At 44.2% G+C, this 17462-nt stretch overlaps 1 protein-coding gene across 2 annotated transcripts in view; it reads right to left on the bottom strand.

The window, feature by feature from the left end:
• Positions 1–17462, bottom strand: part of LOC135560040 (cAMP-dependent protein kinase catalytic subunit alpha-like) — a 57173-nt gene that overhangs the window by 35027 nt on the left and 4684 nt on the right. Inside the window, exons 4-6 of one of the 2 annotated variants that reach the window (XM_065001053.1) lie at positions 10533–10631; positions 7284–7366; positions 1820–1946 (exon numbers count right to left, since the gene is read on the bottom strand). In XM_065001053.1, coding sequence (XP_064857125.1) covers positions 1820–1946; positions 7284–7366; positions 10533–10631 — 309 coding nt within the window. The remainder of the gene's footprint in view (positions 1–1819; positions 1947–7283; positions 7367–10532; positions 10632–17462) is intronic. The other variant, XM_065001054.1, reaches the window with a different exon arrangement.

Genomic DNA, 17462 nt, shown 5'->3' on the forward strand with positions numbered 1-17462 from the left:
CGGGTGATTGAGGAGTCCGGGTCATCTTACGCAGCACTCCATCACTCTCCTTCTTGGTCAAATAGCCCTTACACATCCTGGAGGTGTGTTTTGGGTCATTGTCCTGTTGAAAAACAAAAGATAGTCCCACTAAGCGCAAACCAGATGGGATGTCGTATCGCTGCAGAATGCGGTGTCACATCTCAGTAAAAGGCACATGACAGCCCGCTAGGAGGTTTCCCAGAAAGGAACCTAAATGGCACCTAAGGCACCAAAACGAGGCACCTAAATGGCACCTAAGGCACCTAAATGAGAAACAATATTCTCTGGTCTGATGAAACCAAGATTGAACTATTTGCCCTGAATGCCAAGCGTCACATCTGGAGGAAACCTGGCACTATCCCTACAGTGAAGCACGGTGGTGGCAGCATCATGCTGTGGGGATGTTTTTCAGCGGCAGGGACTGGGAGACTAGTCAGGATTGAGGGAAAGATGAACAGAGCACAGACAGATCCTTGATGAAAACCTGCTCCAGAGCGCTCAGGACCACAAAGCACACAGCCAAGACAATGCAGGAGTGGCTTCGAGACAAGTCTCGGAATGTCCTTGAGTGATCCAGCCAGAGCCCGGACTTGAACACGATCGAACATCTCCGGAGAAACCTGAAAATAGCTGTGCGGCAATGATCCTCGTTCAACCTGACAAGAGCTTGAGAGGATCTGCAGAGAAGAATGGGAGAAACTCCCCAAATACAGGTGTGCCAAGCTTGTAGCATCAAACCCAAGAAGACTCAAGGCTGTAATCACTGCCAAAGGTGCTTCAACAAAGTACTGAGTAAAGGGTCTGAATATGTATGTAAATGTGATATGAAAGTAAAAAAATAATAAAAAAACAGTTTTGCTTTGTCATTATGGGGTATTGTGTGGAGATTGATGAAGGAAAAAACAATTAAATTCATTTTAGAATAGGGCTGTAACGTAACAAAATGTTGGAAAAGTCAAAGGGTCTGAATACCTTCTGAATGCAGTGTATTTGAGAAACAACAAGTGCTTATTGTGCACATTTGTTTTTTTTTCAATAAAGACTTGGAGAGGAAATATAGTTTATATGTTGTCAACAATCCTTTGATTAAAGACTTGGAGAGGAAATATAGTTGACATGTTGTCAACAATCCTTTGATTAAAGACTTGGAGAGGAAATATAGTTGACATGTTGTCAACAATCCTTTGATTAAAGACTTGGAGAGGAAATATAGTTGACATGTTGTCAACAATCCTTTGATTAAAGACTTGGAGAGGAAATATAGTTGACATGTTGTCAACAATCCTTTGATTAAAGACTTGGAGAGGAAATATAGTTGACATGTTGTCAACAATCCTTTGATTAAAGACTTGGAGAGGAAATATAGTTGACATGTTGTCAACAATCCTTTGATTAAAGACTTGGAGAGGAAATATAGTTGACATGTTGTCAACAATCCTTTGATTAAAGACTTGGAGAGGAAATATAGTTTACATGTTGTCAACAATCCTTTGATTAAAGACTTGGAGAGGAAATATAGTTTACATGTTGTCAACAATCCTTTGATTCCCGCCTCGGTTATGTCCCGTCTATAACATCCTCAATACAAATATTACAACCTGATGTGTGTAGCCCGAACATAACCTTATGTCGGTTTATATCAACTGTTTCTAACCCTACATCAGGTTAAATGACCTGTATGTTGCTTTACGTCATCCTATGTCACCTGTATGTAGCTCTATGTCATGCTATGTCACCTGTATGTAGCTCTATGTCATCCTATGTCACCTGTATGTAGCTCTATGTCATGCTATGTCACCTGTATGTAGCCCTGCTGGTCTATGAGAAGGTTCTCCGGTTTCAGGTCTCGGTAGATGAGGTCCAGGGCGTGCAGGTACTCAAAGGTCAGAACGATCTGAGCCGCGTAGAACCGAGCATGAGGCTCACTACATGAGAGAGAGAGAGAGAGAGAGAGAGGAAGGAAGGAAGAGAGAGAAGAGAGAGAGAGGGAAGGAAGAGAGAAAGAGAGAGAGAGGGGAAGGAAGAGAGAGAGAGAGAGGGGAAGGAAGAGAGAGAGAGAGAAGGGGAAGGAAGAGAGAAAGAGAGAGAGAGGGGAAGAGAGAGAAAGAGAGAGAGAGGGAAGGAAGAGAGAGAGGGGAAGGAAGGAAGGAAGAAGAAGGAAGGAAGGAAGGAAGGAAGGAAGGAAGGAAGGAAGGAAGGAAGGAAGGAAGGAAGGAAGGAAGGAAGGAAGGAAGAGACAGAGAGGGACAGAGAGAGAGATGAATAAGCAACTAAGCAGAGAAGATAACAGTAGAATAGATGACAGTACTACAGTAACTAAACAGAATACAGTAGAATAGATGACAGTACTACAGTAACTAAATAGAATACAGTAGAATAGATGACAGTACTACAGTAACTAAATAGAATACAGTAGAATACATGACAGTACTACAGTAACTAAATAGAATACAGTAGAATAGATGACAGTACTACAGTAACTAAATAGAATACAGTGGAATAGATGACAGTACTACAGTAACTAAATAGAATACAGTAGAATACATGACAGTACTACAGTAACTAAATAGAATACAGTAGAATAGATGACAGTACTACAGTAACTAAATAGAATACAGTAGAATAGATGACAGTACAACAGTAACTAAATAGAATACAGTGGAATAGATGACAGTACTACAGTAACTAAATAGAATAGATGACAGTACTACAGTAACTAAATAGAATACAGTAGAATAGATGACAGTACAACAGTAACTAAATAGAATACAGTAGAATAGATGACAGTACAACAGTAACTAAATAGAATACAGTAGAATAGATGACAGTACAACAGTAACTAAATAGAATACAGTAGAATAGATGACAGTACAACAGTAACTAAATAGAATACAGTAGAATACATGACAGTACTACAGTAACTAAATAGAATACAGTAGAATAGATGACAGTACAACAGTAACTAAATAGAATACAGTAGAATAGATGACAGTACAACAGTAACTAAATAGAATACAGTAGAATAGATGACAGTACAACAGTAACTAAATAGAATACAGTAGAATAGATGACAGTACAACAGTAACTAAATAGAATACAGTAGAATACATGACAGTACTACAGTAACTAAATAGAATACAGTAGAATACATGACAGTACTACAGTAACTAAATAGAATACAGTAGAATAGATGACAGTACTACAGTAACTAAATAAAATACAGTAGAATAGATGACAGTACAACAGTAACTAAATAGAATACAGTAGAATACATGACAGTACTACAGTAACTAAATAGAATACAGTAGAATACATGACAGTACTACAGTAACTAAATAAAATACAGTAGAACACAATAAAGGAGGATCAACTTGATTTGATTCTTTTACATGGAATTTGGATAGAATCTACAATCGAGCCCAATCCAGTAGCATATGTGTGTGTGTGTGTGTGTGTGTGTGTGTGTGTGTGTGTGTGTGTGTGTGTGTGTGTGTGTGTGTGTGTGTGTGTGTGTGTGGTGTGTGTGAGAGAGAGAGAGAGAGAGAGTGTGTGTAGCAGAGGATGTGAGTGGAGTGGAGCTGTAGTGGAGCGAGGAGCGGAGCGTGAGTAATTTGACTGGAGCGAGGAGCAGATTTAAAAATGTCCGCCTCTCAGCCACCAGCTCTAGTCATTTGCTCTACCCAGCACTTTAGCATTTAGCATTTCCATCATCACTGCTCTTTTAATGAGGCCTATTCTGTTGTATTTCTTTAGCCTACCCCACATGCACAGATGTTGATATGAGTCAACCAAGAAATAGGTCATAGCCTGTGTAACAGACAGTAAGACAACCAATGAATCCATGCAGCAGCACAGGAGATGTTTACAGGAGATGTCTACAGGAGTTATTTACAGGAGATGTCTACAGGAGATGTTTACAGGAGATGTCTACAGGAGATGTCTACAGGAGATGTCTACATGAGATGTCTACAGGAGATGTTTACAGGAGATGTCTACAGGAGATGTCTACAGGAGATGTTTACAGGAGATGTCGGAACTTCCGGAGATGGAGCATGAGATGTCTACAGGAGATGTCATTTCATGAGATTTCATTATAGTAAATGTTTACAGGATTTGTCTAATCTTATCAATTTCTTCTTAGCTAGCTACAGGAGATGTCTTTGTATCATGAGATGTTTACAGGAGATGTCTACAGGAGATGTCTACAGGAGATGTCTACAGGATATGTTTACAGGAGATGTTTACACGAGATGTCTACAGGATATGTTTACAGGAGATGTTTACAGGAGATGTCTACAGGAGATGTATATGTAGGCTATTGTTAAAAAAAGTCGAAGTGTGTAACAGTGTTAAGTTGTCTATCAACTGATAAATGTGAAGACAACAGAACCAACTGAAGTATCTGATCGTCAATGAATGAGAGAAAAATACTTTTGTTTTTAACACAGCAGCAGCATATCATCAGCTAGTTCCTGGTTCAATAGCATATGACAGGTTGTTGAAATGTTGAAGCTTCTTAGCTTTTTAGGGATAGGGGGCAGTATTCTGAAGTTCGGATGACTGAGGTGCCCAAAGTAAACTGGCCTGTTACTCAGGCTCAGAAGCTAGGATATGTGTAACAGTATAACTTTAGACCGTCCCCGCGCCCATACCCGGGCGCGAACCAGGGACCCTCTGCACACATCAAGAATAGTCACCCACGAAGCATCATTACCCATCGTTCCACAAACGCCGCGCCAATGGGAACAACTACTTCAAGGTCTCAGAGCAAGTGACGTCACCGATTGAAACGCTATTTAGCGCACACCACCGCTGACTAGCTAGCCGTTTCACATCCGTTACATATGCATATGTAGTATTGGATAGAAAACACTCTAAATGTTCTAAAACTGTTCAAATAATGTCTGTGAGTATAACAGAACTGATTTGGCAGGAAAACCCGAGGACAATCCATCCAGGATTTTTTTGTTGTTGAGGTCATTCGACTCTCCAATGCTTTTCTATAGGAAAGCCAAATTATTAGGACCCAGATTGCAGTTCCTATAGCTTCCACTAGATGTCAACAGTATTTAGAAATTGTTAGATGTTTTTTTTTTTAATTTATGAAGAAGTATTGGTACTCTTTCTAAGTGTCACTCAGAAGGACTCTAGTATTTTGGTGCGCGTGAATGAGAGCAAGCTCCTCGTTGTTTTTCTCCGGTATTGGAAACAGTTTATTCCATCTTAAGTTTGATTGATTATTTACATATTAGGGTACCTGAGGTTGGATTAGAAACGTTGTTTGAAATGTTTGGACCAAGTTTACAGGTTACTTTTTACATTCCTTTGTAGGCATGTTGGGCGAGTTGGAACAGGTGTATTTCTGAATCAAACGCGCCAAATAAACTGACATTTTTGGGATATAAAGAAGGACTTTATCGAACAAAACAACCATTCATTGTGTAGCTGGGACATTTGAGATTGCAAAAAGATGAAGATCTTCAAAGGTAAGCGATTTATTTTATTGCTATTTCTGACTTTCGTGATGCATCTGCTTGGTTGAAAAATGATTGTGACGCGCTCCGGTGAGGGCACGCACTTGGTTAATTATCTCTGGTATTTAATATACTATTTTCTGTCTTAAATTTGATCGTTTATTTACATATTAAGGTACCTGAGGATTGATTAGGAACGTTGTTTGACATGTTTGGACCAAGTTTATTGGTAACATTTGGGATTCATTTTGTATGCATTTTGAACGAAGGGAAACCGGTGGACTATTGAATGAAACGCGTCAAATAAACTTACTTTTTGGGGGATATAAAGAAGGACTTTATTGAACAAAAGGACCATTTGTTATGTAACAAGGACCCTTGTGAATGCAACCAGATGAAGATCTTCAAAGGTAAGGGATTTATTTTATCTCTATTTCTGACTTTCGCGATGCATCTGCTTGGTTGGAAAATGTTTTTAATGCTTTTGTATGCGGGGCGCTGTCCTCAGATAATTGCATGGTGTGCTTTCGCCGTAAAGCCTTTTTGAGATCTGACAATACGGCTGGATTAACAAGAAGTTTATCTTTTAAATTATGTATGACACTTGTATTTTCATGAAGGTTTAATATTACAATTTCTGTCGTTTGAATTTGGCGCTCTGCCATTTCTGCCAATGTTGTCGAGGCGGGTCGCTTGAGACACGCCTAGCCCAATTAAGACAGCCTGCTTCAAAACCAAACAGTACAAAGTCACAAAGGTAGATGAGGAGTTTGTCTTTTTAAACAACAAAATTAATGGAGTGAATTTGGAGTGGTAGTCGTGTGAGTGATTTTTAGCGAGGGAAAGAACGTTGAGTGCCAGACCACACCGTGAGCGAGGAGTTGAGCGCCAGACCGCTCTATGATCGAGGAGTTGAGCGCCAGACTGCTCTATGATCGAGGAGTTGAGCGCCAGACTGCTCCATGATCGAGGAGGTGAGCGCCAGACTGCTCCGTGAGCGAGAAGTTGAGCGCCAGACTGCTCTGTGATCGAGGAGTTGAGCGCCAGACTGCTCCGTGAGCGAGGAGTTGAGCGCCAGACTGCTCTATGATCGAGGAGTTGAGCGCCAGACTGCTCTATGATCGAGGAGTTGAGCGCCAGACTGCTCTATGATCGAGGAGTTGAGCGCCAGCCCGCTCTATGATCGAGGAGTTGAGTGCCAGACTGCTCTATGATCGAGGAGTTGAGTGCCAGACCGCTCTATGATCGAGGAGTTAAGCGCCAGACCGCTCTGTGATCGAGGAGTTGAGCGCCAGACTGCTCCGTGAGCGAGGAGTTGAGCGCCAGACCGCTCCGTGATCGAGGAGTTGAGCGCCAGACTGCTCCGTGAGCGAGGAGTTGAGTGCCAGACCGCTCCGTGATCGAGGAGTTGAGCGCCAGACTGCTCCGTGAGCGAGGAGTTGAGTGCCAGACCGCTCCGTGAGCGAGGAGTTGAGTGCCAGACCGCTCCGTGATCGAGGAGCTGAGTGCCAGACCGCTCCGTGAGCGAGGAGTTGAGTGCCAGACCGCTCCGTGAGCGAGGAGTTGAGTGCCAGACCGCTCCGTGAGCGAGGAGTTGAGTGCCAGACCGCTCCGTGATCGAGGAGCTGAGTGCCAGACCGCTCCGTGATCGAGGAGCTGAGTGCCAGACCGCTCCGTGATCGAGGAGCTGAGTGCCAGACTGCTCCGTGAGCGAGGAGTTGAGTGCCAGACCGCTCCGTGAGCGTTGAGTGGGATTTCAGACTGCTCACCTCTGCTGTGAAGACGTACCTGAACCTGCCGATTCGTCGTAGATGAGAGAACATCTCTCCACCAGGTACATACTCCATCACCATGTACAGGTTAGTGTTGTCCTGCAGAACAGACAGGATCTGTTACTGACACACACACACGCACACGCACACACTCACACGCACACACACACAGAAGTACACTGAGTGTACAAAACATTAAGAACACCTGCTCTGTCCATGACATACTGACCAGGTGAATCCAGGTGAAAGCTATGATCCCTTATTGATGTCACCTGTTAAATCCACTTCAATCAGTGTAGATGAAGGGAAGGAGTCAGGTTAAAGATGAAGGGGAGGAGTCAGGTTAAAGATGAAGGGGAGGAGTCATGTGAAAGATGAAGGGGAGGAGTCAGGTTAAAGATGAAGGGGAGGAGTCAGGTTAAAGATGAAGGGGAGGAGTCAGGTTAAAGATGAAGGGGAGGGGTCAGGTTAAAGATGAAGGGGAGGAGTCATGTGAAAGATGAAGGGGAGGAGTCAGGTTAAAGATGAAGGGGAGGAGTCAGGTTAAAGATGAGGGGAGGAGTCTTTTGGTTAAAGATGAAGGGGAGGAGTCAGGTTAAAGATGAAGGGGAGGGGTCAGGTTAAAGATGAAGGGGAGGAGTCATGTGAAAGATGAAGGGGAGGAGTCAGGTTAAAGATGAAGGGGAGGAGTCATGTGAAAGAAGAAGGAGAGGAGTCATGTGAAAGATGAAGGGGAGGAGTCATGTGAAAGATGAAGGGGAGGAGTCATGTGAAAGATGAAGGGGAGGAGTCATGTGAAAGATGAAGGGGAGGAGTCATGTGAAAGAAGAAGGGGAGGAGTCATGTGAAAGATGAAGGGGAGGAGTCATGTGAAAGAAGGAGTGTTAAGCTTTGAGACATGGGTTGTGTATGTGTGCCATTCTGAGGGTGAATGGGGAGGTCAAAAGTTGGTTATGGGGTATGGTAGTGGTTATGGGGTATGGTAGGGGGTATGGTAGTGGTTATGGGGTATGGTAGTGGTTATGGGGTATGGTAGTGGGTATGGTATAACAGAAGTGGTTATGGTAGGGGGTATGGTAGTGGTTATGGGGTATGCTAGTGGTTAGGATTTTTATTCGTGGTTATGGGGTATGGTAGTGGGTATGGTAGGGGTATGGTAGTGAGTATGGTAGGGGGTGTTAGATGTAGTGGGTATGGTAGGGGGTATGGTAGTGGTTATGGGGTATGGTAGTGGGTATGGTAGTGGGTATGGTAGTGTGTACTGTAGTGGGTACGGTAGTGGGTATGGTAGGGGGTTTATTCCATGGGTAAGTAGGATTGATTAGTTTACAGTAGGGGTACGGTAGTGGGTATGGTAGGTGGTATGGTAGGGGTATGGTAGTTGGGCATGGTAGTGGGTATGGTAGTGGGTATGGTAGGGGTATGGTAGGGGGAATGGTAGTGGGAATGGTAGTGGGTATGGTAGTGGGTATGGTAGTGGTTTGGGATATAAAGGGGGATGGTAGTGAACAAAACACCATTCAGTGGGTATGGTAGTGGGTATTTGGGGTTGGTGAAGATGGGTATGGTAGGGGGTATATTTGGGTGCTATTAGTGGGTACGGTAGTGGGTCTGTAGGGGAACGGTAGTGGGTACGGTCCGGGGGGCACGCGGTAGGGGGTAATTATCTCTGGTATTTAATATGGTAGTTTTATGGTAGTACCTGATATGGTAGGAGGTATGATTAGGAACGTTGTTTGTAGTGGACCAAGTTTAGTGGGTATGGTATTTGGGATTCAGTAGTGGGTATGGAGGGGTATAGTAGTGGGTATGAAGGTCAAATAGTAGTACTATGGTGGGGGTATATAAAGTGGACTTACAGTAGTGAACAAAAGGACCATTTGTGGGTAACAGTAGGGGTATGGAATGGGGTATAGTAGTGGGTATGGCATTTATTTTATAGTGGGTATGGTAGTGGGTATGGTAGGGGGTATGGTAGTGGAAAATGGTAGGGGTTTGGTAGGGGTATGGTACTGGGTATAGGGGTTGGTAGGGGTATGGTAGGGGTATTTGAGGGGTATGGTAGGGCTGGATTAGTGGGTATGGTAGGGTTTATGGTTTGGATATGGTAGGGGGTATGGTAGTGGTTTGGGGAACGGTAGGGGGTATGGTAGTGGGTACAGTAGTGGGTATGGTAGTGGGTATGGTAGTGGGAATGGGGTACGGTAGTGGGTATGGTAGGGGCTATGGTAGTGGGTATGGTAGTGGGTATGGTATGGTAAGGGTGCTTCAAAACCAAACAGTAGTGGGTCACAAAGGTAGTGGAGTTTGTCTTTTTAAACAACAAAATTAATGGAGTGAATTTGGAGTGGGTAGTCGGTAGTGGTTTTTAGTGGGTACAGTAGTGGGTGGTAGTGGGTATGGTAGGGGGTATGGTAGGGACCGGTAGTGGTTATGGGGAGGTGAGTGGGTATATTAGTGGGTACAGTAGTGGGTATGGTAGGGAGTATGGTAGTGGGTATGGTAGGGACTGGTAGTGGGTATGGTAGGGGTACGGTAGTGGTTCTGGGATCGAGTAGTGGGTATATTAGTGGGTACAGTAGTGGGTATGGTAGGGGTATGGTAGTGGTTATGGGGGTACGGTAGTGGGTATGGTAGGGGGTATGGTAGGGGTACGGTAGTGGTTATGGGGTACGGTAGTGGGTATATTAGTGGGTACAGTAGTGGGTATGGTAGGGGTATGGTAGGGGTATGGTAGTGGGTATGGTAGTGGGTATGGTAGGGGTATGGTAGGGGTATGGTAGTGGTTAGTGGTAGTGGGTATGGATAGGGGTATGGTAGTGGGTATGGTAGGTGGGTATGGTAGTGGGTATGGTAGTGGGTATGGTAGGGGGTATGGTAGTGGGTATGGTAGGGGGTATGGTAGTGGGAATGGTAGTGGGTATGGTAGGGGGTATGGTAGTGGGTATGGTAGTGGGTATGGTAGTGGGTGACGGGTGCACCGTTGTGTCAAGAACTGCAACGCTGCTGGGTTTTTAACGCTCAACAGTTTCCCGTGTGTATAAAGAATGTTTAACCACCCAAAGGACTTCCAGCCGACTTGCCAACTGTGGAAAGAATTGGAGTCAACATGGGCCAGCATCCCTGTGGAACGCTTTCAACACCTTGTAGAGTCTATACCCCGACACATTGAGGCTGTTCTGAGGGGGAAAGGGGGGAGGAGTGCAAGTCAATATTAGGAAGGTGTTCTTAATGTTCGGTATACACACACACAGAGAGTGTGTACCTTGAAGGAGAACTCTACTTGTACCAGGAAAGGGAAGCTGACAGCCGTCAGAATACGCTTCTCATTCAGAGTATGTTCTATCTGTTTCAGCTTCACAACCTGAGAGAGACAGAGAGACAGACAGAGAGAGACAGAGACAGGGGAAGAAAGAGGTTGCCAGGACTAGGAAACACTGCCCTAACACATTATAACTCATCTAGATTCCCCAGGACCAGGAAACACTGCCCTAACACTTTATAACTTATCTGGATTCCCCAGGACCAGGAAACACTGCCCTAACACTTTATAACTTATCTGGATTCCCCAGGACCAGGAAACACTGCCCTAACACTTTATAACTTATCTGGATTCCCCAGATGAAGGGGAAACACTGCCCTAACACTTTATAACTTATCTGGATTAAAGGACTAGGAAACACTGCCCTAACACATTATAACTCATCTGGATTCCCAGGACCAGGAAACACTGCCCTAACATTTATAACTTATCTGGATTCCCCAGGACCAGGAGTCAGGTTAAAGATGAAGGGGAACACTTTATAACTCATCTAGAAGGGGAGGACCAGGAAACACTGCCCTAACACTTTATAAGATAGATTCCCCAGGACCAGGAAAGATGAAGGGGAGGAGTCAGGTTATAAGATCTAGGGGAGGACTGGGAAACACTGCCCTAACACTTTATAACTCATGTGAAAGATGAAGGGGAGGAGTCATGTGAAAGATGACACTTTAGGAGTCATGTAGATTCCCCAGATGAAGGAAACATGCCCTAAACATGAAAGGATCTAGATTCCCCAGGACCAGGAAGGACTCCCTAACACTTTATAACTCATCTAGATTCATGTGAAGGAAACACTGTTAACACTTTATAACTTATCTGGATTGCCCCAGGACCAGTGAAACACTGCCCTAACACATTATAACTCATCTAGATTCCCAGGACCAGGAAACACTGCCCTAACACTTTATAACTTATCTAGATTCCCCAGGACCAGGAAACACTGCCCTAACACTTTATAACTTATCTAGATTATGGGGTATGACCAGTGGGAAACACTGCCCTAACACTTTATAACTTATCTAGATTCCCCAGGACCAGGAAACACTGCCCTAACACATTATAACTTATCTGGAATATGGGAGTGGGAAACACTGGGTAACACTTTATAACTTATCTAGTGGGTATTAGTGGGGGTATGGGGACTGGGAAACACTGCCCTAACACTTTATAACTTATCTAGGGGATTCCCCAGGACCAGGAAACACTATGGTAACACTTTATAACTTATCTGGATTCCCCAGGACCAGGTAGGAAACACTGCCCTAACACTTTATGGTATCTATGATTCCCCAGGACCAGGAAACACTGCCCTAACACTTTATAACTTATCTGGATTCCCAGGACTAGGAAACACTGGGTAACACTTTATAACTTATCTGGATTCCCAGGACTAGGAAACACTGCCCTAACACATTATAACTCATCTGGATTCCCCAGGACCAGGAAACACTGCCCTAACACTTTATAACTTATCTGGATTCCCAGGACCAGGACTGGAAACACTGCCCTAACACTTTATAACTCATCTAGATTCCCCAGGACCAGGACCAGGAAACACTGCCCTAACACTTTATAACTCATCTAGATTCCCCAGGACCAGGAAACACTGCCCTAACACTTTATAACTCATCTAGATTCCCAGGACTGGGAAACACTGCCCTAACACTTTATAACTTATCTGGATTCCCAGGACCAGGACTGGGAAACACTGCCCTAACACTTTATAACTCATCTAGATTCCCAGGACCAGGAAACACTGCCCTAACACATTATAACTCATCTAGATTCCCAGGACCAGGAAACACTGCCCTAACACTTTATAACTCATCTAGATTCCCCAGGACCAGGAAACACTGGTAACACTTTATAACTTATCTGGATTCCCCAGGACCAGGAAACACTGCCCTAACACATTATAACTCATCTAGATTCCCCAGGACCAGGAAACACTGCCCTAACACTTTATAACTTATCTAGATTCCCCAGGACCAGGAAACACTGCCCTAACACTTTATAACTTATCTAGATTCCCCAGGACCAGGAAACACTGCCCTAACACTTTATAACTTATCTGGATTCCCCAGGACCAGGAAACACTGCCCTAACATTTAGGGGTATTATCTGGATTCCCCAGGACCAGGAAACACTGCCCTAACACTTTATAACTTATCTGGATTCCCCAGGACTGGGAAACACTGCCCTAACACGTTATAACTCATCTAGATTCCCCAGGACCAGGAAACACTGCCCTAACACTTTACAACTCATCTGGATTCCCCAGGACCAGAACTGGGAAACACTGCCCTAACACTTTATAACTTATCTGGATTCCCCAGGACTGGGAAACACTGCCCTAACACTTTATAACTCATCTGGATTCCCCAGGACCAGGTATGGTAGTGGGTATGGTGGTAGTGGGTATGGAAAACACTGCCCTAACACTTTATAACTCATCTTGATTCCCCAGGACCAGGACTGGGAAACACTGCCCTAACACTTTATAACTTATCTGGATTCCCCAGGACTGGGAAACACTGCCCTAACACTTTATAACTCATCTGGATTCCCCAGGACTGGGAAACACTGCCCTAACACTTTATAACTCATCTGGATTCCCCAGGACCAGGAAACACTGCCCTAACACTTTATAACTTATCTGGATTCCCCAGGACCAGGACTAGGAAACACTGCCCTAACACTTTATAACTCATCTAGATTCCCCAGGACCAGGACCAGGAAACACTGCCCTAACACTTTATAACTCATCTAGATTCCCCAGGACCAGGAAACACTGCCCTAACACTTTATAACTCATCTAGATTCCCCAGGACTGGGAAACACTGCCCTAACACTTTATAACTTATCTGGATTCCCAGGACCAGGTTTAGGAAACACTTTCCTAACACTTTATAACTCATCTAGATTCCCCAGGACCAGGAAACACTGCCCTAACACATTATAACTCATCTAGATTCCCAGGACCAGGAAACACTGCCCTAACACTTTATAACTCATCTAGATTCCCCAGGACCAGGAAACACTGCCCTAAGGTGTTTTATAACTATCTATCACCCAGGACCAGGAAACCTGCCCTAAGGAGAACTCTATAACCAGGAAAGGGAAGCTGAAACACTGCCCTAACACTTTACTTCTATTAATTTCTATCTAGATTCAGACCACAACCTGAGACCAGGAAACACTGCCCTAACAGATTATAACTTATCAGAGACTGGGAAAAAGAGGTTGCCAGGACTAGGAAACACTGCCCTAACACATTATAACTCATCTAGATTCCCCAGGACCAGGAAACACTGCCCTAACACTTTATAACTTATCTGGATTCCCCAGGACCAGGACTAGGAAACACTGCCCTAACACTTTATAACTTATCTGGATTCCCCAGGACCAGGAAACACTGCCCTAACACTTTATAACTTATCTGGATTCCCCAGGACTAGGAAACACTGCCCTAACACTTTATAACTTATCTGGATTCCCCAGGACTAGGAAACACTGCCCTAACACATTATAACTCATCTGGATTCCCCAGGACCAGGAAACACTGCCCTAACACTTTATAACTTATCTGGATTCCCCAGGACCAGGACTAGGAAACACTGCCCTAACACTTTATAACTCATCTAGATTCCCCAGGACCAGGACCAGGAAACACTGCCCTAACACTTTATAACTCATCTAGATTCCCCAGGACCAGGAAACACTGCCCTAACACTTTATAACTCATCTAGATTCCCCAGGACTGGGAAACACTGCCCTAACACTTTATAACTTATCTGGATTCCCCAGGACCAGGACCAGGAAACACTGCCCTAACACATTATAACTCATCTAGATTCCCCAGGACCAGGAAACACTGCCCTAACACTTTATAACTTATCTAGATTCCCCAGGACCAGGAAACACTGCCCTAACACTTTATAACTTATCTAGATTCCCCAGGACCAGGAAACACTGCCCTAACACTTTATAACTTATCTAGATTCCCCAGGACCAGGAAACACTGCCCTAACACTTTATAACTTATCTAGATTCCCCAGGACCAGGAAACACTGCCCTAACACTTTATAACTTATCTAGATTCCCCAGGACCAGGAAACACTGCCCTAACACTTTATAACTTATCTGGATTCCCCAGGACCAGGAAACACTGCCCTAACACTTTATAACTTATCTGGATTCCCCAGGACTGGGAAACACTGCCCTAACACTTTATAACTTATCTAGATTCCCCAGGACCAGGAAACACTGCCCTAACACTTTATAACTTATCTGGATTCCCCAGGACAGGGAAACACTGCCCTAACACTTTATAACTTATCTGGATTCCCCAGGACCAGGAAACACTGCCCTAACACTTTATAACTCATCTGGATTCCCCAGGACCAGGACTGGAAAACACTGCCCTAACACTTTATAACTCATCTTGATTCCCCAGGACCAGGACTGGGAAACACTGCCCTAACACTTTATAACTCATCTGGATTCCCCAGGACCAGGACTGGAAACACTGCCCTAACACTTTATAACTCATCTAGATTCCCCAGGACCAGGAGGAAACACTGCCCTAACACTTTATAACTCATCTAGATTCCCCAGGACCAGGAAACACTGCCCTAACACTTTATAACTCATCTAGATTCCCCAGGACTGGGAAACACTGCCCTAACACTTTATAACTTATCTGGATTCCCCAGGACTAGGAAACACTGCCCTAACACTTTATAACTTATCTAGATTCCCCAGGACCAGGAAACACTGCCCTAACACTTTATAACTCATCTGGATTCCCCAGGACAGGAAACACTGCCCTAACACTTTATAACTCATCTAGATTCCCCAGGACCAGGAAACACTGCCCTAACACTTTATAACTTATCTGGATTCCCCAGGACCAGGAAACACTGCCCTAACACATTATAACTCATCTAGATTCCCCAGGACCAGGAAACACTGCCCTAACACTTTATAACTTATCTAGATTCCCCAGGACCCAGGAAACACTGCCCTAACACTTTATAACTCATCTAGATTCCCCAGGACCAGGAAACACTGCCCTAACACTTTATAACTTATCTAGATTCCCCAGGACCAGGAAACACTGCCCTAACACTTTATAACTCATCTAGATTCCCCAGGACTGGGAAACACTGCCCTAACACTTTATAACTTATCTGGATTCCCCAGGACCAGGACTAGGAAACACTGCCCTAACACTTTATAACTCATCTAGATTCCCCAGGACCAGGAAACACTGCCCTAACACTTTATAACTCATCTAGATTCCCCAGGACCAGGAAACACTGCCCTAACACTTTATAACTCATCTAGATTCCCCAGGACCAGGAAACACTGCCCTAACACTTTATAACTTATCTGGATTCCCCAGGACCAGGAAACACTGCCCTAACACATTATAACTCATCTAGATTCCCCAGGACCAGGAAACACTGCCCTAACACTTTATAACTCATCTAGATTCCCCAGGACCAGGAAACACTGCCCTAACACTTTATAACTATCTAGATTCCCCAGGACCAGGAAACACTGCCCTAACACTTTATAACTTATCTAGATTCCCCAGGACCAGGAAACACTGCCCTAACACTTTATAACTCATCTAGATTCCCCAGGACCAGGAAACACTGCCTAACACTTTATAACATCTAGATTATAACTATAATCTAGATTCCCCAGGACCAGGAAACACTGCCCTAACACTTTATAACTTATCTAGATTCCCAGGACCAGGAAACACTGCCCTAACACTTTATAACTTATCTAGATTCCCCAGGACCAGGAAACACTGCCCTAACACTTTATAACTTATCTAGATTCCCCAGGACCAGGAAACACTGCCCTAACACTTTATAACTTATCTGGATTCCCCAGGACCAGGAAACACTGCCCTACTTTATAACTTATCTGGATTCCCAGGACTGGGAAACACTGCCCTAACACGTTATAACTCATCTAGATTCCCCAGGACCAGGAAACACTGCCCTAACACTTTACAACTCATCTGGATTCCCCAGGACCAGAACTGGGAAACACTGCCCTAACACTTTATAACTTATCTGGATTCCCCAGGACTGGGAAACACTGCCCTAACACTTTATAACTCATCTGGATTCCCCAGGACCAGGACTGGAAAACACTGCCCTAACACTTTATAACTCATCTTGATTCCCCAGGACCAGGACTGGGAAACACTGCCCTAACACTTTATAACTTATCTGGATTCCCCAGGACTGGGAAACACTGCCCTAACACTTTATAACTCATCTGGATTCCCCAGGACTGGGAAACACTGCCCTAACACTTTATAACTCATCTGGATTCCCCAGGACCAGGAAACACTGCCCTAACACTTTATAACTTATCTGGATTCCCCAGGACCAGGACTAGGAAACACTGCCCTAACACTTTATAACTCATCTAGATTCCCCAGGACCAGGACCAGGAAACACTGCCCTAACACTTTATAACTCATCTAGATTCCCCAGGACCAGGAAACACTGCCCTAACACTTTATAACTCATCTAGATTCCCCAGGACTGGGAAACACTGCCCTAACACTTTATAACTTATCTGGATTCCCCAGGACCAGGACTAGGAAACACTGCCCTAACACTTTATAACTCATCTAGATTCCCCAGGACCAGGAAACACTGCCCTAACACATTATAACTCATCTAGATTCCCCAGGACCAGGAAACACTGCCCTAACACTTTATAACTCATCTAGATTCCCCAGGACCAGGAAACACTGCCCTAACACTTTATAACTTATCTGGATTCCCCAGGACCAGGAAACACTGCCCTAACACATTATAACTCATCTAGATTCCC

Source organism: Oncorhynchus nerka, linkage group LG15 (genome assembly GCF_034236695.1).
Source record: "Oncorhynchus nerka isolate Pitt River linkage group LG15, Oner_Uvic_2.0, whole genome shotgun sequence".
In the NCBI taxonomy this organism is placed as follows: domain Eukaryota; kingdom Metazoa; phylum Chordata; class Actinopteri; order Salmoniformes; family Salmonidae; genus Oncorhynchus; species Oncorhynchus nerka.